This window comes from Lutjanus erythropterus, chromosome 1, assembly GCF_056507025.1.
Source record: "Lutjanus erythropterus isolate fLutEry1 chromosome 1, fLutEry1.hap2, whole genome shotgun sequence".
Classification (NCBI taxonomy): domain Eukaryota; kingdom Metazoa; phylum Chordata; class Actinopteri; order Lutjaniformes; family Lutjanidae; genus Lutjanus; species Lutjanus erythropterus.
Genome location: NC_139317.1, coordinates 26,713,478 through 26,740,498, shown reverse-complemented (window position 1 = coordinate 26,740,498; position 27,021 = coordinate 26,713,478). Strand labels below are relative to the sequence as shown.

The 27,021-nt window shown below is 39.3% G+C and overlaps 1 protein-coding gene across 3 annotated transcripts; it reads left to right on the top strand.

Moving 5' to 3' along the window:
- Window positions 1-552: 552 nt before the first annotated feature.
- Window positions 553-26,778, top strand: ppfibp2a (PPFIA binding protein 2a). 3 transcript variants are annotated; one of them, XM_084718285.1, is made up of 24 exons: window positions 553-688; window positions 2,164-2,411; window positions 6,357-6,443; window positions 7,470-7,583; window positions 9,779-9,910; window positions 12,137-12,424; window positions 14,273-14,365; window positions 16,068-16,179; window positions 16,385-16,417; window positions 17,848-17,909; window positions 18,594-18,672; window positions 18,820-18,944; window positions 19,782-19,858; window positions 19,938-19,998; window positions 20,979-21,117; window positions 21,977-22,118; window positions 22,618-22,746; window positions 23,041-23,191; window positions 23,383-23,494; window positions 23,787-23,875; window positions 24,355-24,477; window positions 25,325-25,450; window positions 25,576-25,764; window positions 25,845-26,778. In XM_084718285.1, the coding sequence occupies exons 1-24, from the start codon at window positions 625-627 to the stop codon at window positions 26,064-26,066; spliced, it is 2,997 nt and encodes a 998-aa protein (XP_084574411.1). In that variant the 5' UTR covers window positions 553-624; the 3' UTR covers window positions 26,067-26,778. The 3 variants fall into 3 exon arrangements, with proteins under 3 accessions (XP_084574411.1, XP_084574417.1, XP_084574423.1); XM_084718291.1 differs by lacking the exon at window positions 12,137-12,424 and having other exon boundaries at window positions 555-688; XM_084718297.1 differs by lacking the exons at window positions 553-688; window positions 2,164-2,411; window positions 12,137-12,424; window positions 16,385-16,417 and adding an exon at window positions 3,942-4,457.
- The last annotated feature ends 243 nt before the right edge of the window (window positions 26,779-27,021 follow it).

Sequence of the window (27,021 nt, the reverse complement as noted above, 5' to 3'; positions counted from 1 at the left end):
AATATTACCAGACCATAAGCTCTTATGGGTGCGACTGTTCAGTCAGCTGTTGTTTTTCCCAGCTTCACTGTGCATTGGTTATCATTATGAAGCATGTTCTCTGTCATCACCATCAATCAAAATGTGGTTACAATGGTTCAAAGTGATAATGTGACTAAAAACAGTGAGTTTTGAGCTAAATATACAGCTACAACAGATTATTTCTTTCTTTTTTTTTGCGCTGTTCAAAATTCATTCATGAATGTATACTGTTCAGTATATGTAGTGAAGATATATACAAACAAACAATGCAAAAGAAACAGAGAAACAAACTATTCTAAATATGCGCTTTGGCCTCATGTGGATAACAGCGCTGACAATGGGTAAGGCCCCGGCCACAAAATGAGAGGCGAGTTTAAACCCAAAAGCCACATTCAGGAGGTTATTTACTCTGAAGTCACTCAGATGTCAGGACAGCTGTTGTAGCTTCGCTGTAAAGGGATCTAAGTGTGACAAGAAAGGGGAGTAGTCTTTCTGTTGAAGATCTCTTACCCTCTTTCATTGCACCAGCTAACACCCTTCTTCTTCATACCAGTGCATGAGGATCTACTAGTGCTACTTTATAAGACAAAAAGGTTTGTTGCCATGGCGTCAAATGCCAGCCACATGTTGGAGGCTGCCTTGGAGCAAATGGATGACATTATTGCTGGTAAGAGTTTTTGTTTTCACTATCAGACCTTCAATTGTATGCTCAGTTTGTAATTGCAGGCCTCCATAAAACCGGCACTATCCACATGACTTTTACGAACATATAGGCTGCACAGAAAGAAAAAAAAAACATTGTGAGAATTTTAAAATTGTGATGGAAAAAAAAAAAAGTAAAGCATTTGTTGCAGATGAGAAACCACTTTGTTTTAGTTGCTGGACTGAAATAGAGGCAGATTTTTGATTAGATGAGCACTTTGAACTTTTTTCTGTAATCTCCTCTCCCTTTATTCTCCTCCACTCAATCAGGCTCTCACTCTATTATACGCTTTTGTACTTTTATTGCTTCACCAAGAGCTTATATCTCTCACGGTACACTAATTGTATAAACTTCAAGTGACTTTCCAGTGTCTTTACTTCTGTATTTTCTAGCAGAGGTGATACATTTTAGTCAGTGCTGTTTGTCACAGCCTCAGCAGTCACAGGGTCAGAAGACAGCTTCTATTAATAGAGGTGACAGCCCAACCATTAGCACACTTAAGTGACAAACCACGCTACAGATAACAACTAATAATCGCACGCTGTTGCTGAAAATACACATGATTTACAATACAAAACAAAGAATTTATCCATGTTGTGTCCTGACTCTGTATCTTTGATTCAACTTCAGATAGCATGTATGAAAAGTACTTTCTGGAACTTAGACATGATGATACAGTAACCTACAAGTTGAACCTTTAATTTGTGGATTTCATAACCCACAGTGAACAGTCCTCAGCCATTTGATGCTATTTACATCCAGTAAGCCACATGGGAGAACAGTGCCCTCCAGAGGTCATTTTTGGAACCATTCTTATGGTACTGCAGCCTACCAGTCACCTCTGTAAAAAAAAAATCATACTGGAATTTTGTAAAATCAACTCATCTTAGCTTGTTAACTTAATGGAAACTAGTTTTATTTGTTCATCATAATTACACTTAAAAATTTTAGTATTTATTTTCAGAACACTTCAGAAGCTACAAACACGAGTTCTTCTAACTTGAAGTTTTTTTTTTTTACTTGAACTGATGAGGTGAATGAATGCACTGTACAAAGTTCAATCAACTCATTAAATTAAGTTTCTAAAGAAACATGATCCGCATATTGATCTTAAGCTTACTTAACATGTTCTTTTCTAGTACAACTGAATTAATATCAAGTTCATTTGTCTAGAAAAGTTACAGTCATTATAAAATTACATCAACTTGTCTTTGCAAATCCAGTTAACTCCAGTCAAATTTTAAGGACAGTCTGGACATTAACTTTTGTAAGTTAAAACAAAAAGTTAATTTATTTATTTTATTTTATGTTATTTAATTATTTAATTATTTATTTATTTATTTATTTATTTATTTATTATAAATTATCAAGTAAGAATGTGAAATTCTCAGTTTGTCAGTTAGTCCTCTGTTGATTTCCTGTTGTTCTTTTCTCTATAGGCAAAATGGGTGAAGGGTTGTTCAGTGCTCTCATGCTCTTAGGTGGCCAGGATTACCAGTCGTCAGAGTGTACCTCTCAGATGACCATTACCCCACCTGTGGACCCTTCCCTCAAGGCCCTTCAGCTGACTGAAGCCCTGAGGGCAGTGCTAGAGGGCCAAGGGAGTGAGGAAAAACGGGACTCTCTCAGGAAACAAGTCTCCACTGATACAGCACATGTTATACTGAAATGGCTTGAGAAAGATGAGGTGAGAGCTACACTGTTCACATCTGAAGGCCCTAAACACTCTGGGGACATGGATGGATTACAAACTAAAACAGCATTATGTCACATCCAATATGCAAATCCAACACCCAATCTGAAATATCCAATAGATGTTACAATAATAAAAACTAAAACTAATATTCTAATTAATGAAAATGTTTTTAGCTAAAATTAAACATTTTTAAAACAATAGAGACTAACTGAAATGAAACTAACATGAAAACAAAATTAAAAGCAAAATAAAAACAAATGTATAAAAACTAGCTGTGTCTGTATTTGGATAGAAGAACAGAAGTGGGTGAGGTTTATACAAGAAATCACATTAAATCTGGCAAATGTTTTGTTTTATAACTTAATATTCATCGCCAGTGCAACTATTGTGCCTACAAAGCATCAATGTGATTTAACATGGTATATAACTGCATATTTCCACATCATACTATATCTCTTTTTATTTTTACCAAAACTAAGTTTTATGAACTGTCGGGAGCTCACCACCACTTCCCCTTTATTTGAGGGATATTGAAAAATCAGACACTATTCATCAAAATAATCTGTTTTGCATTGAAAATAAAAACTCTACAGTAAAACAGCCCTGCGATGAACTGGCGACTTGTCCAGGGTGTTCCCTGCCTCTCGCCCAGTGTCAGCTGGGATAGGCTCCAGCCCCCCAGCGACCCTTCAAGGATAAGCGGTTACGGACAATTAATGAATGAATGAGTGAAAACAGTAAAGATATACAAGTATAAACATATCCTTCAGTTGAAGGGAATAATCTTGGTGCATTAAGTCAATAATTGATTAAGGTAGATACAGCCTTTTCTAAATCTGATGAGGTAATTCAGGTTTCCAACTAATAATAAGCAACTTTGGATAAAAGAAATATCTGTATCCATATACAACATATTTGGATTCGGTGCATCTCTCTACATGTCAAAGGGTTCTGTTAGAGAAATATGCCAAGGCACAAAACACTACTACAGAGTCCATGGGTTTTATTAGTTGCGTGATATGGGGGCCTTTGATCTTGGTCATCAACATCTGGAGGGCTTTTTCCTTTCTGCTAAGAAGCAGTGAGCTGGAAGCTGGAACTATTGCAAACTACACCGGTAATGAGATCCAGAGCTCCTGTTCAAGTACAAGCAGTGGTACCTCCGGTTTCACTGTTTGGTCCTCCCTTATTTCCTTCATTCTTATACTCCTGCTTTACTCCTGTCCTCCATTCTCTGAAATAATTGTTTGTTTGTCTGGTCCAGGTTAGCCACCACCAGCATTCTCCCTCTTCCACTCTACTTATGTTTACCATTGTCAACTTTACAGTCCCCTACAGCCTCCTCCTCCTCCTCCTCCTCCTCCTCCCCTTCTGCGTGGTCTTAACTGACTTCTTGCACTGCACCACATCTGACAAGCATGTGCTGCAGAAAGTTTCCTCTCCCCAGTGCCCCTTTAGGAAGCCCCGCAAAAATTAGCTCGACCGAGAGGTGCTTCAGACAGACGGAGCGAGAGACACACAGAAAGAGGTAGCACAGGAGACGGATAGGGAGGACAGAAAAAGATGAGAGACCATGAGGTGCAGCAAAACACAGAGAGGTGGTAAATACTGAAGCAGTTTGAGAGAGAAAGCAGAAGAAAGAGAAAAGGGGGAGTGAAAAAAGAGGTAGAAAAAAGTGAAGAGAAGAAAGAAAGGGAGTACAGCCAGCTGGCATAGTTTGAGTTATTCGGCTCAACTCTAAAAGTCTCAGGCTGCCCAGACTCCAAACCACACGGACTGAAGTCCTCTCTGCTCTCTACAACTGTAATATGGAGCGTCTGTAAAAGGAGGGGAGCTGGATTCAGGGAGATTCAGAGTGCAACCCAGTTCAGAACAATTGTTTTGTCTTGCTGTGGATCCGTTCATCTTCCTTGATGCTATGTAGTGCTGGCTAAATTCTGTTAGTGTCTAACATTAAGAGCCAGACCTACAGTACAATGGGCCTGCACAATGGAGTATGATATTGATTTCTACAAACATTTTGCCTGGCTTAGGAAGGTAAGACATTCTCTACTTGCATGTCTTCTCTTCATTCTTACTGCACCAAAATTGTATCTCAGTTGTTTGTTTTGCTCTTGCAGTGTTGTTGCTTTTACAGCATAATTATGGTTGTCATGGTAGATAATTTGTGAGGAAGACGTGCTTTGTTTGTGAGTTGTGCTGTGACGTGTTCAGCAGATTATGCAACACATGCACTCTGCTATGCATGCACCTTCTGACTGGAAAAGCTAAAGTTAGGGGTTTTTTTTACTGAAGCTGAAGTACAGTATTTTGACTAAATAGCTAAAATATGTTTAAATGGATCAGAGCTGTGGTGACACGTGGGTGAAGTGTTGAATGCACAAACTGGTCATAAGGTGAAAGTGTTTGAGGGGAAAGATAAATGGATACGCATGTCAGCTGAGATCATTTCCTGCCACTTGAACCTATAGGGAGTCTTTGGACAACACATACCATCTTGCTGCCATTAAGAAGTCATTAGTCCTCACTGCCTCCATTATGTTATAATTCTCACTGAATGTTAAATCCATAGAGGAAGCCTCATGGATATACTTGTCAATCATTATGATGAACAATTTTGAGCCTCAGCTTTATAATATATCCAGGATATGTTAGCTATTATTTGATAATCTACACAAGCAAAATAAGTCACTTTTTCCCTGTCTGATCTTTATGACATTGTTTGAAGGTGCAGTATATCTTTGGTAAGTGTATAGCAAGTAGAAATGTATTTATAAAACACTTTTAAACTCAAAAGGTGCTTTACAAGAATCACAGACATAAACATGAAAAAAACATACTGAATGATAAGAGAAATAGTACCACTTGCACTATTAAATGCAATGCAGAAGACCCTGTTGCTTCTTCTTCATTTCAATTCAACCACACTGAAAACTACGGCCTCAAAAAATTCAAATCAGCACCTCACTAACAATTACTACTGTGAAGTCTCTGGAATATTATTTTGTATTGAATTACAGTGTATATATATATATATATATATCATTATGGTCATTCAGTTTACCTCTTAAAGATCAGTTTCACTGTTGCTCATTAGATGTAAACCTCACTGGAGATTATTCACACTAATATAGTCCACGTTGTGAAGCACTTGTGCATTTGTTGTTGTTGTTGTTTTTCTTTTAACTGGCTGAATATAATTAAGCACACAGCAAGAACTCATGTAGATGTTAACAATTTAAAGTAAGTCAGTGTCTAATATTGTCAAGGAAAGTATGAAGGAGACTACAGGGGGAACTGTGTGGAAGACAAATGCTATAAATCTCAAAAAGTTAAGTAAAATAATAGCTGTAATATCACTTTAAGTAAGAATGCTGCACGTTCAAATATTATACAGCTAAAACATGTGATCTCAGAGTGTATTAAAAGCTTAATGGTATTTTAAAATTACTGCAAACCGCTTGAGCTGGCTGGCTCAGGATGATGGATGCTGGGCTACATAATGTTTCCATGATTGTGGTTGAAAGGCTGGATTTTTGAGAAATTTGAGTTTATTTGGTTGCACTTTACTTCCTTGGCTCTGAAATATCTCTGACTACACAAGCAGCCCTGAGCTCAGCCGTCACCCAACATGTTTTTTTCCATTAATCAGCTGGTATAAAATGTTGTACACAACTTTTAATGCTGGATTAGGGCTTGTAAACCTCTTATAGACGCCTCCACACATGTCCCACTGACACAATAGAAAGTCTGACAGTTTGTGTTTGTGTGTGTGTGTGTGTGTGTGTGTGTGTGTGTGTGTGTGTGTGTGTGTGTGTGTATCTGCATCTGTCTGAGGCTGCAGCCTCATTAAAGAAAATAAATTTGACCCAGTGGGCAACTGTTCTGTATTAACAGTGTACTTATCGAACATAATAGCTGACCTTTATTCTGAAGGTAAACCTCCATTCATCTGGCAACAGTGAGTCCTACCAGGAGCGCTTATCACGTCTGGAGGGAGACAAAGAGTCACTAATTCTACAGGTGAGATTAGCCACTCCTATACAAAACAATGGTATATCTGACTGTCTCTTTTTGTATAGAATTTATACAACCTTGGAAAAAGGTTGTTGCAGTGGCAACACATTTAACCTAAAGCATAAAAGTGAATACATTCTATTGCATATGAACCTGCTCAAATAAAAGAGGCCATTTGACACCACACTGTTAGTAGGAACTGATTCTGCAGTGCCCATATCACATAACAGTGTTAGTGGAGAGGGACGAGGAAAGGAAGGAGAAAGGGCAAAGGTAGATCAGTGTATTGTGTTATAAATGTTGCGTAATTGCTGTGTTTCTTTTTCACTGATTGGCAAAGCAACAGTTACGAAGCTGGGTTTGGTGCTCTTACAACACTAGAATGTCCTGTTTTGTATGATGCGTTTGTCTGCATCTACATGTGTGTAGATGTGTGTATTCATCCAAATTACATCAGATGTGCTTATCTCAGACAGGTTGAGGCTAGCAGCACCATGTGCTGTAGTGTGTAGGTGTGTGTGAGTGTGTGTGAGAGAGCAGGTGCCCTGTTTGTTTCTTCGGGCCTCACATAAAACATTGCTTTGTTTAAATCTGCTCCAGTTGGCTGGTTGGACCTGCCTTTTAGTATGTGATTAGTTATTATGTGGCCTTAATAGTATTATATTGCAGATCTACATTTAACTTGCATTTTGCTGACATTGCTGGAGCCACTGAAGTGTTGCAAGCACCTACTGAGGCACAAAGGATCATTCATTTCTTCTCAAAGGAAATATTTGCACTGTTTAATCTGGCGCAGATGTCGAAATTTAAACAGAAAGGACCATAGCAATTGAATGAAAATAGCTGAAATTAAGGAGTACTGCAAAAAAAAAAAAAAATCTGAGACCTGAATCATTTTTCCTAGGTGTAGGCTGCAATTATGTGACAATATGTTTAACTAAATGAGGGCAAAACAGTTTTATTGTCATGTTTTGGTGTAGAAAAGATTTTCATCTCTGTTATGTTCCTGTCCATGCACATAAACACACACAGGTGAGTGTGCTGACAGACCAGGTGGAGGCTCAGGGGGCCAAGATCAGTGATCTGCAGAGTTCTCTGGTGGAGCATCAGCACAAACTCAACTCCACAGAGGAGATGCTACAGCAGGTACACAGCTTTCAAGACCTCAAATCATGCTTCATAGACCTCATCATGCTTTACAGACCTCAAATCATGCTTTATAGACCTCAAATCACCTCTTACAGACCTCAAATCATGCTTTACAGACCTCCAATTATGATTTACAGAACTATAGTCAAGCTGTAGACCGCAAATCACACTTTACAGACCTGATATAATGCTTTACAGACCTCAAATTATACTTTACAGACCTGAAATCACAATTTACTGACCTCAAATCCTGCTCTAAAGACCTCAAATATCTCTTTGCAGACCTCAAATCATGCTTCACAAACCTCAGATAACGCTTGACAAACCTTAAATCACAGTCTCCAGTCTCACTTTATAGACCTCAAGTCATACTTTACAGATTCCAAATCACGCTTTCCAGACCTTACATTGGACTTTCTCAATACCAAATGCTTGATGTATTACTGGAACAAAATCCGGAAACTCTGACATTCACCAGGAGACATCCAGGGCTTTTATATCAATATTATTCTTCCATTTAATGAGATGTGACAGAGCCCCCGACTGTCCGTCTATCGTTTAAATATGACTCTTCTGTGGATCCAGTGTTTTCTCATAAGGTTTAGAATGTAACTTGGGATGAGTTCTGCTTCCTGGGAAGAAATTCCACTGTTTCTGTCTGCGGATTACCTTGACAACCAAAATATTTAGGACGCTCAAACTCATTCCAGTACAGCGTCTGAAAATGTATTTCTGGTCTATGCAGGGGCCAGACTGGTATGTCTGGGCAGGTGATTACAACATAATTAGCCACGCCTCCCAACCTGTAAACACCCGGACTGAGTCACTGCCCAACTGCACACACACACACACACACACACACACACTTACACTCACAAGCACACACACACACAGGGAGGGGGTGCGAGAGGGACAAATGAGTAAGGGAGGAACGGCTGAAAAGGTGGAGAGATGGGAGGGAGACAGAATAGGGGTGGTGCTCCTTTAAGAGTCCGAAGTGTGCGTCTGCAACTTTTGTTTTGTTTGCCTTTGAGCTCAAATCGACAACAGAAACTCCGCTAATGCCACGAAGAACACTGGACTGGATGTATGAAACTTTAATCTACTGAAACTACAAGATGCTTGAAACCACTGCACCCGCGAGGGAAATACACCCACTCCTCCTTTGCTGCAGGCAGACACTGGAGTAAGATGAACCAGGTATTACGCAGAATATCTCGTTCTTATAATGCTGCTGTTGTGAAATTTCCATTCAGAGTGGACTGCTTCAACTTATTCGATCTGATTTCATGACTGCCAGGAGCGTGTCTTTCAGCTATATGATGAGTCGTCTACTTGTGCGCGCAGTGCTGTGTGTGTGCGCGCAGCGTATCAAAGGGCAGCCAGGGCTGCTTTCTTGGAGACATGGTCATTATGAGGCTTTGGACCTGAGCCGTAAATCTCTTCCTGGTGACAAAGCTCTAATATTTTCCATGCGCACTCGAGAAGAAGCCCAGATATTTTCCGAAGCCAGAGTTTTAAATGGATGTATCCATATGTACTGTTTGTCAGCCTCTGATGCTCATTTCTGGACTTTAAGTGATTTAGCACCTGCTTGACATCAACCAAATTAGTTATGCATCTGCCCGCAGAGCCTGGCTTCACTCACACTGCTGTCACACAGCCATTGAGGACGCAGAGACAGTGGCAGAACTGTATAGCAGATCTATAGTCTCGTTCAGCAGCACGTGGCTGACAGGAAAAATGCACCTGTCAAAGTTATTTTAATGTTCTTTCTATGAATGTTTTGAACTTCTGGTACCACCCTCTCTCTCTCTCTCTCACATACACACACACACACACACACACACACACACACACACACACACACACACACACACACACACTTCCTCTCTCTCCCCCTCTGCTGTGTACTTTGAGTGAGCTGTGAAATAGGCATTATAAATAGTGGTCATGGGTCGTGTATATTTAGCCACTCAAACAGCGCCTGAAACCAGTGGGTTTTTCTGAGGGGACTGTCATTACAGACCGAGAAGCTCACTGTGCCTCATTCTTGATGTTGCCTTTGTTGAGGAAGTATTGAGCACCGTGTGTCTTTAAAGGTAGTATGTATTAATGTATGTTTGTTTTCATGTGTGTTTGTTTGTTTTTTTGTCTCTTCATGTTCTCTCCCTGTCTGTTGTTGATGACAGGAGCTCCTGCATAGGACGTCACTGGAGAACCAGAAGCTGGGTCTTATGGGGGAGGTGTCCTACCTGAAAATAAAGCTTGCAGACATGGAGGGAAAGCAGGGCCATGGGGCTGAAAGGCAGCACAAAGCAGAGGTAGGACTTCTCGCACAGCAGGATATTGCTTGTGGTTAGAAAGGTTTTGCTTTTAATATCAGTACAGTGTGTGGTTGTGTTTTTCAGAACTTGTTTAAAGGACAAATATGTCAAATACGACCATGGAATCATCCAGAACGCTTGTTATTGTTTGTCCATTTCACATTTATTAGTGCTCAAAGTGCACCAAATGAATAAATGTCTGGTTATGACTCATAAGAATCATTAATACTCTTAACAGGTGTTGATGTTTGTAATGGATAAATTGATTTCTGACTTTAGCAGCAGAAAGGCAGGCAGTCACTGAACTCCAACTCCAGAATTTGTATTTTCTGAGCTGTCTGCTTTTGTTTTCAGGATATTGAGCTTAGCTTTACATTGACGGACAGCTGACAGTTATAAACAACTGATCAACTTGGTGTATGACTCAAGCTCACTTGTCATTTTATAATTTTAAGCTTGTTGTTCAATCTATTTAATATGCCATCTATTGCTCCAACCCACAATTTGGACTGCAGTACTAATTATTCTGTTAAAGCTCATATGTATCCATCCAAACAAGGATGTCTTCTTGAGTAGTACCAGTTGGACTTTACAGTGTCCGCTTAAGTTTTAGCAATCAAACATTTCACTGTGACTATAATTTTGCAATCAAAGTTCATACTCTTGAGGTTTTGTCAAATTTGCGACCAAACAGTTTGTTTCACTGAGGACTGTTTGCAATAAGGAATTGGTTCAACTTAAAATCCTCAGGAACCTCTGTTTTACTTCAGTCCTTGGAAATTTGAACCGAACTCTGCCAGGAATGACGAGGGTACACACAAAAATCTGCCTTGTGTTCTGATGGATCTATCCTTGAAGTCAGCTGCTGATTTTATGGAAGACCATAAACACTTTCTGGACGGATGGAGGGGAACATTCTCCCGAACCCTGGCTCTGTTGTTCCTGGGCAAAGTCGACAGGAAAAAAGCCTCCATGGGGTTTAAATTTTTTGTCAGCTTAAAATGAATCATGTATTTGCTTAAGACCGATGTGTTGGGTTACCAGCAGACGTTCAGGGCATCCAGTGACCAAATGAGTTGGAGAAAGGGGAAGCAGGGAAAGCAGCACTTCTACCAGACAGGATACTGTAATGTATGTAGTTACTGTCAAAACACTGCTGGTCAAAGAGCCTTTGTGTCCTCAGGTTAAAAGAGTTCAGGCATAGCGGAGCGGGCATGATGGATGGTGAGCCAAATATGAGTGTGTGTAGGCTTCAGCCCAGAGAATTTAGTTCTTGGTGGTGGGTAAAGGTTGACTCGGCCATCCTGGAAAAAGGACCCTTTTCCTAACTGGAAGCGTGTTCCATAAAACATTTGACATCTATAAAGCGAATGAAAGATTCATTGGAATATGCTTCACTGTTTATAAGTGTTTGATGTGTATTTCTAGAATGAAATGGCATACTATAGGTGTGTTTCAGCACTTCTTAATCCTGCTTTCATCATGTGAACAAGGCCAACTTTTCCTACAACAGCTGCTTGGACTTAAGTAGAATAGGAAAAAAATCTGCTTTGAACACTTTACTGGCCTCCCATGTGCTGCCTCTACGACACAAACACACATGCACACACACACACGCACACACACATACACAACGTGTAGAAGCCTCCTTGCTGTGGAGCCAGTTAACCCATAGTTAAATTTAGCCATGGAGGCACTCAATATCATCTGTCATATCCGCTGTACCGGACCCCAAGTGAGACTTCCTCTGTCCACAGTCCGAGCATAACTCGGCTGCTGTTTACACTCTTTCTGAGAGAACATGGGCACGGATCACCTCTAAAATATGGCAAACCTACTCACCCCTCAAGTTATCAGTGCAAATTGCCTATTTGAATTCAGGAACTTGGCACAGCATAATGTGGATATAGTTATGGCAAAAGCAAGAGGGGAGTTGAGGTTCATGAAGAAATACAAATCAATATGTGTTCATCAGATGAGACTAATTGGGAGAGTCTGTCTGTACATGGGGACCAGCCAAGGATCTGTCTTTCTAATGCACGTTCACTATCATATTTGTATTTTCCAGCACAAGACTACAGAATTTAAAATCTAACATTACATAGCTATGAGGTAGAGGAAGAATCTTATTTGAAACAAAGACATATACACCTACTCCACAGTATTTCCTCTTTCCTTTCTAAATGTTCCTTTTAATTCTTTCTCCCCCACTGCATCTGTCAGACTGTAGTGAATTTCATTAGTGAGCTGCAGGAGCAGATGTGTAGGTTTCAGAAGGAGATCAATAGCAAGATCCAGGAGAAAAAGGCCTTGGAGATCCCAGCTGACAGCAGCTCTCCAGTGGCGTGCCCCACGGAATCCAGTGAAGGCCAGGTCTCGAACCCCGGGCCCTCTTGTGACAGAACCTCAGGGGTGACACACAAACTAGAAGAGGCTCCTGATGGGAACACACACAGCCTGGAAGAGGGTAGCTCAGATGCAGAGCAGCAGTATCACAGTGGAGGCGAAAGCGTAGGCACAGCCTGCCAGCATGACTTCTAATGTTGTGTACAGCATGGGTTGTCTCACTTCAGTGCGTGTAATCTTTAAACTTGACATGAAAACTGAGGCAATAGAGAATTCACATTCTCCGTGAACTACATTCTTTTTCTGTCGGTCCAATCGACCTTTGTCATTTTCAGAAATCTTTTATTGAGTCTCTTGAGCTTTTCTTTCATCTTCTGCTTTCAGAGCATCACAGTAAAAGACAGAAAAGTATTGTTGGAATGAAACAAAGAGATCTAAATTCTTTTTGTAGCCAACAAATTCTCATTCTCAAAACACGTTTTTGCTAACAGATTTTCTCTATTGCCATTAGGCTGTTGTTATGTTTTACCTGTAATGTGCCTGTAAAACTAACCGATATTCCCTCTGCGATCTGTCAACTAAATGTCTGTTGATTTTTTTTTTTTTTAACCATTGTCATCATTGCCATATGGACTTTTTTATTGTTATTTATTTGTTAGTATTAATTATACATTCTATTTCACATTACTTCCTGGGGATCATGTTTTTTTTTATGTAGAACAAGCTACACTAACAAACTCCGACTAGTGTGATTAATAAAGTTCCATTAAATTGAACCAAAGTTCAGATGCTAATTAAACAAGCACTCACCAAATATTCTTGGCAGCACTCAGTGTCTCTGTTAAGAGAAACAGAAAAGCTAATCATGGTCATCTGTTATGCATCAGAGTGTGACACAACTAATAGGTGCATCTCATGTAATTCAAAGGACCGGTGTGTAGGATTTAGTGGAATCCAGCCTCTGAATACTGAATAACTTCCAGCCATGTAGGGAAAAAACTATGGTGGCAAGGAAACTTGTGAAGAGTGCAAAAGGCTCTCTCTAGATACATTATTTGGTTTGTTCATTCTGGGTTCTACTGTAGAAACATGGCGGTTCAACATGGTGGCCTCCAGTGAAGGGACCTATAAACAACTCAGTCTAAGGTAACAGAAACTATGGCTAACCACAACTAGAGACAGTACAAGGGTGCATGAAGTGAGCAGCCTGTTAAATGATTACCGTAAAAGCAGTCAGGGATAATTCTGAATGTGTTGAAGCAACCAGCGAAGACTGAACTTTTTGTTAATTTATCTCGACTCAGTATAACCTCATTGTTCAAAACATGAAGAGACAAATACTTGACTTATCAAGTATGGATGGATAATGTGTATTTACAAATTACCTCGCCAAGTTACAAGCTCCTCAACAGCTTCATGCCTCCTGTCACTGATTGAACCCATCAAGTCCTGGTGGGAGCCACTGTACCGTTAAATCACTTTGGTACTGTATTCTCAGTCATCCAACTAGCCTCTGTCAGCTGCGTCTCAGTCTAATAGGACCACTAACTGAGCTAACTGGCTAACAGCAGCTACAGCACAATTAGCAGCAGTGTGCTGGCAACTTCAAAGTTAGACAAAAAGTCAATGTTGCAGCAACCCTCTGGGCCTCATGGCAAGGTGCAGCTCCCAGTATTTTTTGTTTGTTTGCTTGTTTTTTGTTTGTTCGTGACTAATAAATAAATGAAAAGATGATCAACTGAGAATCTTCTCACCAATTAACAGTTTTAGTCGACTATTGGTGGCAGCTCTAATGAAAACAGAACATTTTTTTTTATTTTCAGGCAATTATACTCTAATAAAAACATACTTTTGAATATTATATTCGATTCCTGCCATATTCTGCCAATAGATCCTCCAAAATCTTACACACTGGACCTTTAATATTGTGTGTTATGAAAGGGCAATGTGCAGACTAACTAACATCATCTGAATATTTAAACCAGCTAAATGTTGTCATTTCTTTCGTTTTAGGGTCTTATTAAGGAGCTCAGAATCCTTAAGGACAAAGTGGAGTATTTGGAGGATCAGAAGTTACAGTATGAGAAGAAACTTAAGGCAACAAAGGTAAAAGAAAGTTCCGAATTTCATGGTGTCTGGACTTTGCAAAATACACCATCTGTGCCCAAATTCCACTGCTAACTGTCCGTTCAACTTTCCTAAATGCTGTCCAATCTGATGTTCCAGCCAGTTAAGTGAGTCATTCTGTTTTGCACATGCTCTCTCATTCACGGACACCTACAGGATGTTTTCTTAAGAAGTATGAGAGCAGTTCCACCTTCTATTTTGAAGTAGAGTAGAAATAGATTTAATGATGGCTTAGTCCTCCTTTTTTTAATGTTCTATTTGTATACTTTGGCTTGTTCCCTCAACATTAACTTCATAGAGATTAGATTATCTCTCCCAGTATTTCATCATCTCTCTCGCTCAGTCTTTTCCTTTCAGTACAAAAGCTGTCTGAGTCGGTGTATTAGACATATTTCATTGTGCTGTGGTTTGATTTTAGAACACATATCCGCTACTTCACTGTTAAATACATTACAAAGTAAGTGCCGTAAATGCTGCTACAGTAACAACATGACTGACATTAGGGTCACATTAAAATGTTGGAATCGGCTGCATTACTCAATCATTTTGGCAATTCACAAAGAAGGTCCACATGGTTCGCTGTGCGCCGTATGTGAATAGTTTGTAATTCAAAGTCATAGCCATCTGCAGTTCTTTATTTTTAGCTTTCAGAAGTTCATCAAATACCAAATCAAATATTGGTGTGTATCCATCAACTGGATGTTTACCCAGAATTGCAAAAGGACCAAATGCTACATTTCACATAATATCTTCCTCAGTTTAGAGTTGTAAACTTGCACTAGATTGTTAGACAAATATATTTAATCAAGCTAGGAAATCTTAATGCAAGGTAGAATAATTGTCTGCAGATGTTGATTTGGCAGATACAGAGTTATATAAAATGTTTTTCTGTGTGACTTTATGTATTTTACTCTACATTTTACAACAAACTAGTGGTGAGTAATGTTTTGATGAAGTACGATGTATTTTCCACCTTGCACTTTGTTCTCCATGACACACGGGCAGAACACGCTGTCAAAAAGATCAGCCTGAACTTAACTTTATTGCCAGCTGTTTTTCCCTTATACTCTATAACTCACTTCAAAACAAACCATAAACTCCAGGCTAATATTTGGTTCCCGAAGATTTAAAGAAACATTTATGTGCTTTGTTGTGGGTGTTTTAAACTGTATATATAGATAGTAGTGGAAAAAACATCTTAAATATCTTACTTAATGTCTCAGCTGAGGACTGGAACTTTAGATAAAAGCTACTGCAAGGACCTTTCATATTTAGCTCATGGTTGAGGCCCCTGTGGGCAAAAGCGTCAGCGTTTCCACTGTTATAATCACAAAATATAACGTCAAAAATAAAATTATCTAAAGAAACTGGTTCACATACAGGTCACTGTAACTTTGCCCGAAAAAATCTAAATCTAAACACAGGCTCACTTCTTCTGATTTTGAGGAGACTCTGACCCGGTGGCTTCCATTAATAATAGCTAAATAGCTGATAGGTCATGTAAAGGCATCAATAATAAACTGAGACTGTTTCATAACCAGTTGAAAACATGTACATGTCTTGCTTTGTGGATTTGAAAGTGCTTGTAGCTGTGCATGTTTAAACAGACATGTTTTGGCACGATACGGGACATTTGTGCAGAACTGCTCTGCTAAAATTCCTCTCTGTGCGGCACCCACAGGCGGAGATCAGCAGCCTTCAGCAGCTCCTGCTCAGTAAGAATGCTGAGATCGAGAGCTTGCACACTCAGCTGCTGGCCAGGCCCTCTTTATCCGCTGAGAGCTCAGAGAGAGGTAAGCAAAGCACCCAGCCTCAAGCCCTGACTAACCTGCCAACAACTGCCTCTCAGTCTGACAGAGTCACCCAGCCTGATAGGTGACACAGTTAATGACTCCTTTTTGCATTCATTAACTTGTAGCTAGTAACAGCTGTGGGGAAAGTCTGTCTTGGCCCTTAATTCACTGTCTCATTGTGGGTCTCTGTCTCTCTCTCTCTCAGAGGAGATGTACAGGAAGAGGCTAAACACCAAATGTAAGCCTGAACAGTACTTAATGAAAATCATTTTAAACCCACGGGCCATGTCTTCTTTTGATCTTTCATTTAATTCCTCTCTCCAGACATGTCTCTTTATTTTATTATCTTTAGTTTCCTTCTGCTCTGAGGGGCATCTTTGACAATCGCCAGCTGGTTTCCAAAATTACTCGATGCTTTATCTTTCTTCCCCCTGGTTTCTTCTTTGTCATCTTTATGAATTCCTGAAAGCATAATGTCTTGTTTGTTCTTAATTTTGTCTGTCAAAGATAAACACTTCTCTGGGGTACATGCTTGGTGCAATCACTGTCGCCAGCAATGTGTGTATGCCTGCAGCGGTTACAAAGAAAGAGTGGTAACAATGCATAATAACCATCATTAATACATGGTCAATTGATAGTTAATTATACTTTAGTTAACTGTTATTTTACTGTTAAATCAAATATTGTTCAAATATGCTTTCAAAATACAGGCACAAAAACTACTTGGGAATGTTTAGGAAACAAAACTAGTTGTGCAAGTTTAAAAGATCAGTTCAAATAAGTACATTACTTACATAAATTCACGTATGTGAGATAATAAATGTAAGTTTTGTATGTAAGTGCTTAAATTATTATAATCATCAATTTCACGTTTTAGCATTCATATATTACTTAAAGATGGTTTGCTAATTAATTATTAATCATTAACAGCATGTTAAAAATATATCGTCCATCTCTCTATTTAATGATTTCTTAAAGGTTTACAAGTTATTTGGTAATCAGAACAAATACTTCATAAAATGGTGTACTGTGCGCAACAATAAACTGTTTCAGTGATCGTCTCTTCTCAGCTAATTCTTTTTATATTACACAAAGTAATGATAGAGTAATATAAATTATAGCTTAGAATTAGTAAACATAATTAATTACCATTTCATTGTTTGTTACCATCACCAGCTGTAGGCCTGAAGCTCATCCACAGCTAATTTTTCCGAGTGCTGGACTGATCACCCAAACTTATTGTGCATATTTCTGACCATAGGCTATAGGACTTAAGTCGAGGCTGTGGGACAGATGTCAGTAGAGATCTGCACTCTACTGACTGCACTCTTTTAGTTAAAAGTAAATTAACTATTTACTAAAAGTCGAATTAACTGTTAATTTACCTTTCAGATGTTACTGAAAGGGTCTGAAAGGTAAAAGCTGACAAGGGTGAAGCTGCAAAAGGCAGATAAAAAAAAAAAGTCTTGGGTGGGTCAGTCTAAAAATACATGGTTTGGATGGCTCTTTGGTGAGGAACAAATCCACAACATGCTAGCATGTATTTTTGTCTTTCCTTTCTTTCTAAATAACCATATGACACTATGTGTCTGCACAAATCACTAAGTCATATGACATGAGCATGAGCAGCTGCCTCTACATATTAATAATCAGTGTCACTCTTTATAGATCAGGAACTGCAGAAGCTTAGGAGTGGAATGAAATCACTGGTGGCTGCCAATGATGAAAAGGTAAGTAAGCAGAGATATGGAAACCTATCCTCTCCCTTTCTGGTCAACACAGCTGTATGCAATTATGCAGCATAGAGGAGCGTGTGTGTTGCCATCAGTTTACAACAATGTAAAGTGTCTCACTAGCCTGTATATAGAAATGCTAGAAGGTTAGAAGGTAACTGTTTTTAGATGTTGTCATTTCTCGGAGGCGCCGCCTTTCCAACCATTTATAGTACAGAGGGGCTTTTGTATTCTGCCTCCCAGTGAATCTTGGACTTTAAAGACTTGCAGACACGGGCCTACATGTGGCACAAGAGTGAGGACACACACGTACACACACACCCCAAGGCGAGCCATTTCAGGCAAAGCCACACTTAAGTAGGCCTCGACCTGCCAAGCCTAATTTTGGAGTGAGCTGCATTAAGAGAACCATGGCAAAACCAAGTACGGGCACCACTTCAAAAAACACACACTCCACACAGCTGCTTACCACAACTGAGATTTCCAGCCAGGCCTATGTCAATCCCCTCCCTATCCACTGCTTTGATGTAAAGGCCATATGGTGAAAGGCAGACGTTTGTGTGGCATATCGGTCAGTACAGCAGAGTGAGGTATGGTCCATATGTGTGTTTCCTAACCTTAGATAAACATCTTTAATGGGGGTTTGTTGGCCACAAACCTCCCCTTCTCTGTTCTTGTCAGGACCGACGTATTGAAGAGCTCACTCTGCTCCTGAATCAGTGCCGGCAATTCAGAGAGGTCACTCACGCCACACGGCAAGGTAATCAGCTGATTTACTCCTTTATCCTGCCCTGATGGTGGCAACCATGTTTGAACACAATGAAAGCCACCACACTTCCTCTTTTAACAGAAACATATGCCACTGCTTGAGCTGAGAAAAAAATATTTCTTCTCTTTGTTGCTATAGCTCCATCTGCTGTCCATTTATTGTCAAATGGCAGGACTCCGTCAAGCAGCAGTGAGGAAGAAGAGCATGGTCTGATGAAGAACGCTGACTCTGCCAGTGCAAAATCTGAGGATGTAAAATCTGAAGTGGGTACAAACAAATGCAGTTGTTCTTTTACTAGTTTACTACCCACTAGAGGTGTTGCCTCAAGTCAGATGACTTGGACTTGAGTCAGACTTGTGTCATAAATTTGATGACTTTAGACTCAACTTTACAAATCACAAAGAATTTGCAACTCGACTTGGACATCAATACCAATGACCTGTGACTGTACTTGGACTTTAGCCTTTTGACTTGAAAATACTTGATAACTTCCCCCAAGACAAACGATTAATCTGTTATTTGAAAAGTGTGAATCCCTGAATCAATTCATTTCCCTTCATTTTCTGAATCAAATCCCTTTCATTCCCAGCTAGTTGACACTTAATTCCTCACAATCCTAAGATCAACTTTGTCTTGAACCAATCAAGTTGTAGGAGAGAACTATAAAGAGCTAACATTATGTTACTGAGCGCCAGCTGGAAAAAAATGATTCCAAAGATAATTGCATTTGTGTACAAACCTATGACGTGCTCCACAAAAAAAAATGCTGTATGCAAAACGTGTGGGTTGAAAATTCTAGAGAAGCGAATTTGAAAGAAAATTTGAAGTTGCAAAAAATGAACACAATGCGTAGCTAACTTTAGCTTAATAGCTAAGTAACTTGGTAAATCAATAAGGCTGGAAACTCACTATTACATTATGACTTGGAGGTAAAGTTTAGGACTTGGGACTTGTTTTGGGACTGGAGTGCAAAGACTTGAAACAAACTTTTGACTGGCAAACAATGACTTGGTCCTACTTCTGCTTTATACTGTTTCTTGTTTGCATGAACATCGTGACTATTATTTTAGTTTCTTTAAATTTATTTTTACCCATCACAGGTATCACATGTTTCCACAACCAGTTCTTCCTCCCAGCAAACATCTTTTTCCTCAGTTCAGAAGGACAGTGATTCCAGGTAGTGAAGCAGCTTTTAGTTAATGTAAGATATCTCTCAGTTGGATATTACTGACATGATTGTGCTTTTATCTTCTCAGAACAGAACCACAGACATTATCAAGTAGCCTGAATGACCTAACAAATGGCACTTCACAAAAGGTAATTTCTAATCATCATAAAAATTTAATGTGTATATATATGATTGAGCCCTGAATGCTTTCAATCCTTAAAGGGATACTTCTGATTATTTGTGGGGTTGTAAGAGGTACTTGCAATGTAGTGCTGTGGACAGGGTCAGCAGCAAAACACATTTTAGCCACCAAAAAAAAGGATCACTTAAAATATAATTTTGAGTGTGTGTTATACTTCCTATATACTACTTATATTTTCATTGCTTTACTCTTACATGAGCCACGTATCTCTCTCTCTCCAAACCAACCAGATTTCATTAGCAAAATCAGTTATTTTACCTTGCCAAACACAGGAGCTGCTGGTATACCACTGCCTCGAACAGTTTGTTTGTTTGTGTTATTGTGTCACTTTGGTGTTTTATAAAAGTTAGTTCAAAATCACAAGTCTCACAATAACACGAACAAACTAACGGATTGATGCAACGGCAAATCTGACACTGTTCTGCAAAGAATTTCTGCTTTTTTCAAAGGAATCTAGTTGAGCGAGGGAGAGCGATGTCTGGCTTATAAAACAGTGGTATCTGTTGGAAAAGGCTGTCTGAGAGCAAAGTAAAGTGGTGAAAATATTCTAAATATAGCGCACACTTAAACTGATATAGGTCTGCCTTTTTTAAGTGGCTAAAATACCTTTTGTTGCTGACCCTCTCCACATAAGTACATTGCTTGCCTCCCGTATTGGTACTCCTTTATGCTTCTCCAAACTGGGGCACGTCAACTACCATCTGGTAATACACTGACTGTGCCTCATACGATCCCACTTCAAATGATCTGAACTATCCCTTTAATTTGTCTACAATATATACAAGCTACTGAAGGCCTGCTGTTTTTTACATGATTGATGCGTAAGAAAACTCAAAATTCAATACAGTGTTTTATACACATATTTACAGTTCTTGATTTAGTGAATGTCCTCTACTCTCTATTTGCATTTGTGTGTGGTTTATGCAGAGTGGTCTGGGTGACACCAGAAGTCAGACGCTGCCTGTGAATTCCTCTCTGTCGGAGCAGAATGGGCTCGGAGACAGCAGCAGTGAAAACCAGAGTCAAAGGTCTCCAGATGGGAGTGAAGATGGAGACTCCAGCCAAAGTAAATCCAGACATATTAACCCAAGCTGCACAGACTGTTATTTATGATCGTGCACAGTAATAAGCCCTGATTTAGGATCAGACCTCCTTTTCCTGTTGAGTAGTCATGCAGCTGCTAATTCCCAGGGCAGTATTCATATTCAGAGCAAACCGCTCTCTTTTGACCGGGCGACCACTGTACCTTTGATCAGCTGTAATTGCAGAGGCTCCTGACAGAGCAGATGGATCATGGGATAGACCAAACACACCCTCTCTGCTCTTGATTGACCACATTCATCCCAGCTCCACCCTTCCTCTGCTTCACTGACCAGTTTTAACTTGAGCCCCACCCTGATTTCTCTCTGCTGCGTTCAGCTGTAGAGTGGTGACTGACTGCAGCCAATATAAAGATCACACCTTGTAAAATTTAACTTGAACTCATTCTTTTTCATGGTGCATTAACCAGCGAATTATTTGCTGAACTCAATGGTCTGTAACCTGCATGCCCTCTCCTGAATGGAGTGTTGTGAAAATGCAGACCACCACATGTGCACAACTTAGCTCTTAATGTTCTGTTTGGTATGAAAAGTCAGGAAAAAAAAGATTTACTGCTATCTACTCAGTCATCACCATTATCTTCAAGATAATGTCTTTAACGTCAACTCAACTACAGGAAATGATCAATTTAGACAATCTAATAATGCATATAAATAAAATACCATTATTGAATTTCTGTTGCTCTAATTACCACAAGTACATTTTTATAACAAGTCAAATGCATCTATAAAATCTAAGTAGCCATCTACAGTTCATTCTTACAATTTGAACCATATTTGTATAGACTGTATTACACGGACTGTGGTTTTTGTAACCTCTTACAGGAAAGTTGGAAAAAGTCGATGACAGCACTTCAAGTGATAATTCCCCACTTCATTCTGGAGCAAATACACAGCCTGGCCAGCGAGCTGTGGGTTCACCAGAGTACATGAAGAATAACAGGAGCTTCAAGAGACTCTGGGGAAAGTGAGTGTGTGAAAATGCATTGATGTGTCAACAATACATCAACACAAATGTCGATGGAGGCCAAAGAACTAACTTTGAATAAAGTATGTGTACAAATACACACTGTAATTTCAAAAAACATATAGTTTGTATCAAATATTGCTAGAGTTTAGGAACTCGTAACATATGAAACTAGAAGAGCAGAAGCATCCAGTGGCTGTATGTATATATGTATGTATGCTACACTTATATACTACACCTTTCACTCCATTTAGCAAGTTAACACATAAAATAAAACTACTGAAATTATACAATTACACAAACTGTTTAGAGTAATAAATGATGAACAGACATTCATACAGTAAATTAAAATGTTTTTCATTATCACTTTTATCTTACGTTTATATTTATTAACAATGAAGTTCATATCCAGAATTATTATCATGTAGTATTGTTTTACTTTGAGAACGAAAATAGTTTTCAGCCTGTTAATCCAGAGAGTTTATCCCCATTCTCACAGACTTCGAAGAACCCAGTCTGGAGGGCTCCAGGCAGCAGATCCAGATGGCGGTCAGTTTAGAAGAGGGGGGCTGCGTGCAACAGCAGGACCCAGACTGACCCGGACCCCCGAATCTTATGACTCTACACGGTAAAGCACTGTGTGCTTCTACCTGACCTTGTAGTACAGTACTCCTGTTTTAAGTGTTTAAGTGTTTTGCATCAGCCAGGTCACCATTCTACATGGCTGCTTTACAGTCATCTGGTTTGGATTTTCTGCCTCGTCTCTACCTCCAACATTTACTAAACACTCAAACTGTAAAAAGGCTTTTCTTGGCATAACAAATTCTTTTTCAAATGTATGGTGTGATTTATGTATTAAGATGACCAAATACTTGCAATAATTTAATGAGCTAATTATCTGATTTGTGCTTTTTACTTGTAGTGATATGAATATTCCGTTCAGCCAGTGGACCAAGGCGCAAGTGTGTGGCTGGCTGGAGGACTATGGACTGGGCCAGTATGTCAATCTTACCAGACAGTGGGTTGAAAATGGACAGACACTGCTGTCAGCCACACCTCAGGACTTTGAGAAGGTCAGAGAATAAAACAGGACCATTAATGCCACTTTAAACTAAACAATGGGAAAACATCAACTCAGTGCTATTTTTAAAAATTGTGATTTAATATCAGATCAGAGTAAATAATATTCATGGATAAATTGGAAACTTGAATACCACCAAATACACCCCAGTCTTTAGTTTTATTGTGACCTTTCTGACCCCAGGAGATGGGTATGAAGAATCCACTACACAGGAAGAAGCTGCAGCTCGCTCTGAATGCATTCACCACCAAAGTTGTAGAGAAATCATCGGAGCTGGACTACATCTGGGTCACCCGTAAGGCTCTTCTTACTTGGAAAATTTTTAACTGCTCATGCTGCATGTTCTCATTTGAATCACATCTACAAATATATATATGCCACAAATCAAACAAAGAAATGTAGTGTGTGAGATGTAAATTCATCTGAAAAACAAATGCAAATATTGCCAGCATTCAAAACCAGGAACTGCATCTTAACTGAGCAGGCACAGTGAATATGTTTTGACATCAGGCAGCTGATGATACTTGTATCTGCATTGCGAGGCTTAGCAATTTAATTTAATTAATGTCTGATTTTCACCCATTTAGGCTGGTTGGATGATATTGGTTTGCCTCAGTATAAAGACCAGTTCCATGAAGCTCGAGTAGATGGTCGAATGATACAATACCTCACAGTGGTAAGACTGAATCCTGCATGTGATGTGTAACTTTTTCTAATAAAGAGGAGGCCTGCAAATACATTTAAATTTCAGACATGATTTAAAGGTCCAGTATGTACGATTTATGGGAGCTTATTGACAGAATACTGCAGAAATTGAATATAGTTTTGTAATTTTCATTACCTTAGAATGAGCCATTTACATCTACAGAGGACGTGCATCCTCCTGAGTCCACCATGTTTCTACAGTAGCCTATAATGGACAAACCCAACACTGGCACCAGATCGGGTCTTTCACTTCATGTGCGAGTTTTTCTGTAGTCATGCTTAAAAGGGGAGGGTGAGGGGAGTTTTTTTTTTTTTCAATATGCAAGCTCTCCACTAGATGCCACTAAATCCTACACACTAAATCTACACACTGCAAACACACTAGAAACAATGTTATGATTGTGTATGCTTTCTGTAAAGTTCACTGATGTACTTTTTCTGTCCACTCAGAATGACCTGTTGACACTAAAGGTCACCAGCCAGCTTCATCATCTCAGTATTAAATGTGCCATCCATGTCCTCCATGCCAACAAGTTCAACCCCAACTGTCTTCGCCGTAGGCCAGGGGAAGAGGTAATGTTGAATTCTGTGAGGGTGTTTTGTCGGGCTGGATATCAGTACTCAGTACCTAAGTAAGTCAGTAAGGTATCAACTAATCATGAAATAATCCAGTACCAAGCAGTACTGACAATGCTCCAGTCAAACTATAGCTGCATTTGATCCTTTTTGTTCCCACATTTCAAAAAATTACTATTTGTATGGTTTTACTCACTACTGATCACTGCAAGCATTTTCAATTTAATGTGATCTATGTTTGGCCGACAATTGCAGCAGCTACAACCCATACAGTCTGTAATGTGGTGAAGTCAAGCATGGTGTATTTGTTGGCAGTTCAGCATGACAAAATGCCAACAAAATGTATAGCCATACTATAGCTATACTAAGTAGTATAAACGTGGAAGGACGATTTCAGGGATGCCTCCATGCACATGGTGGGTATCAAAACAAGTAGTCACATCAGTGTGCTGCGGGCCCACAATTTGGGAATCACTGTTTTGAACCCAGCTCTAGTGTTTTGTATGTAGCAGTTGTCTTGTGTTTTACCTTGTGCTACATTTTTTGTGTGAATTCGAAATGTTTGCACTCAAAGTTGAGAGAGTAACACATCAGAGCCATTCAAGCAAAAGGACATTTTGCAATCGAGGACATTTGAAGTGTTTTACTGAAATACTGCTTTAAAATGGTAAAAAGATGCTGTTACATGAGTTGACCACAAGATGGAGACAGACAAGCATTAAATGCAGTTGTCCTTTTGTACAACTGCGTCCTAGTACAAATCTACAGTGGTGTGTTTAAAAGAAGGCTCAAACAGTTATGAGTGAGATAGACGGGGTCTAATGCTTTATTTTAACTTCTGTAGAAACAGCCCTCTCCCTCAGAGGTGGTGCAGTGGTCTAACCATCGCGTGATGGAGTGGTTAAGAGCGGTGGATCTAGCTGAGTACGCTCCTAATCTACGAGGCAGTGGTGTTCACGGTGGTCTGATCGTAAGTGCTTTACATTTGAGTTTCTCTGCAAGTATTTCCAGTCATACTGGCAGTACATAGTTGTATCTCATGCCTTGAGACCTTAATTTGTTTCTGCCATCTGCCGTCACTGTGCTCTTTTGCAGATCCTGGAGCCGCGCTTCAGCTCAGAGACTTTGGCCCTGCTGTTGAATATTCCTCCACAGAAAACTTTGCTCCGCCGTCATCTTGCCACTGCCTTCTCTGCCCTGGTGGGGTCTCAGGCCACGCAAGAGAAACGAGAGTATGGCAACGCCACAGGCCATGTGCCCCTCACTACCACTGCTAAAGTAAAGGTAAGAGCACAAGAATCAAATTTGGTTGTTACAGCTTAAAATCAAAATAATTTATTAATGGGTTGGACTTGTTGTTTCAGCCAAAGAAGCTGGGCTTCACCCAATTCAGTCACCTGAGAAAGAGGAAACCAGATGAATCTGCGGACTATATCTGCCCGATAGACAGTGGAGTGCTGACAGTGAATGGAGTTTCTCGCTTGCCCTCTGCAGCACTACGGGGCCTCAGCCCCAGCTTGGATCGGCAGGCTGAGAGGCGGGAGCCGGTGGGGATTAAAACTCAGGCTAACGGCCCCAAACAATAATTTAAAAAATACACAAGGAAACTACACCCTCCGCACCCCCCTCCCCTCTGACCCAATAAGTGACTTTGTGAAATCTTGGAAATTTTGATGCAGAAATTTACCTAAGATTAATCCATGGGGTGATTTGCTGGACAGACAGCAAAGACGCTATGTTTAGCAGGTGATGCAAATTGTTAATTAATTAATTAATTAGTTAATTATTTTTTATCCAGATGTTGTTTAAACAAAGTTAATCTAAAATGGTGATAAATGGTGACATTGTGTGAATTGTTTTTATGAAAGCTGCTCTCTGCATTCCTTATACAGTATACTTTTGCTTTAAAACATGCATTATATTATTATTATTATTATTGTTATTATTATTATTATTATTATTATTATTATTATTATTATTATTATTATTATTATTATTATACTGACCATTTTGTATCTAAACTTTAGAGTACTGATGACCTTTCTTGTTATATTATCTGGATATACTGTACAGTAATATAATTGATACCAGTTACTTTAAGGATGTTTCTCACTCATTTTCTGTATGACTGCCAAACAAATTTAAAATGAAATCATTTGGATTCTTGACTGTGCATTTACTATTCTGCACCTTCAAATGAGGCTTGTTGGGATACCAGAGAGTTCTCCTACTCAAATGCTGCCTTGTTTAATAAAATTATGAATATGTAATGATTTAATAAACAACAGGTGAAAGGTTTGTCTTGTTAGATTTTTTTTTTGGAAAGAAAACTGTCTGTTTTATTCTCTATTTATTCTGTATCAAAGCAAATGCTTTTGCTGCCATCTGGTGACTAAACATTTCTGAACAGCTTGATCATGTCAAAATTTTAGCTAAATAACAGCTTACATTACTTTTGAGTGTATGAAACAGTAGTTTTCAAGTTAAAAATTACAGACTTTTTAATTATTAGCGTACTTTTGTATATTTGATTATAGCCAG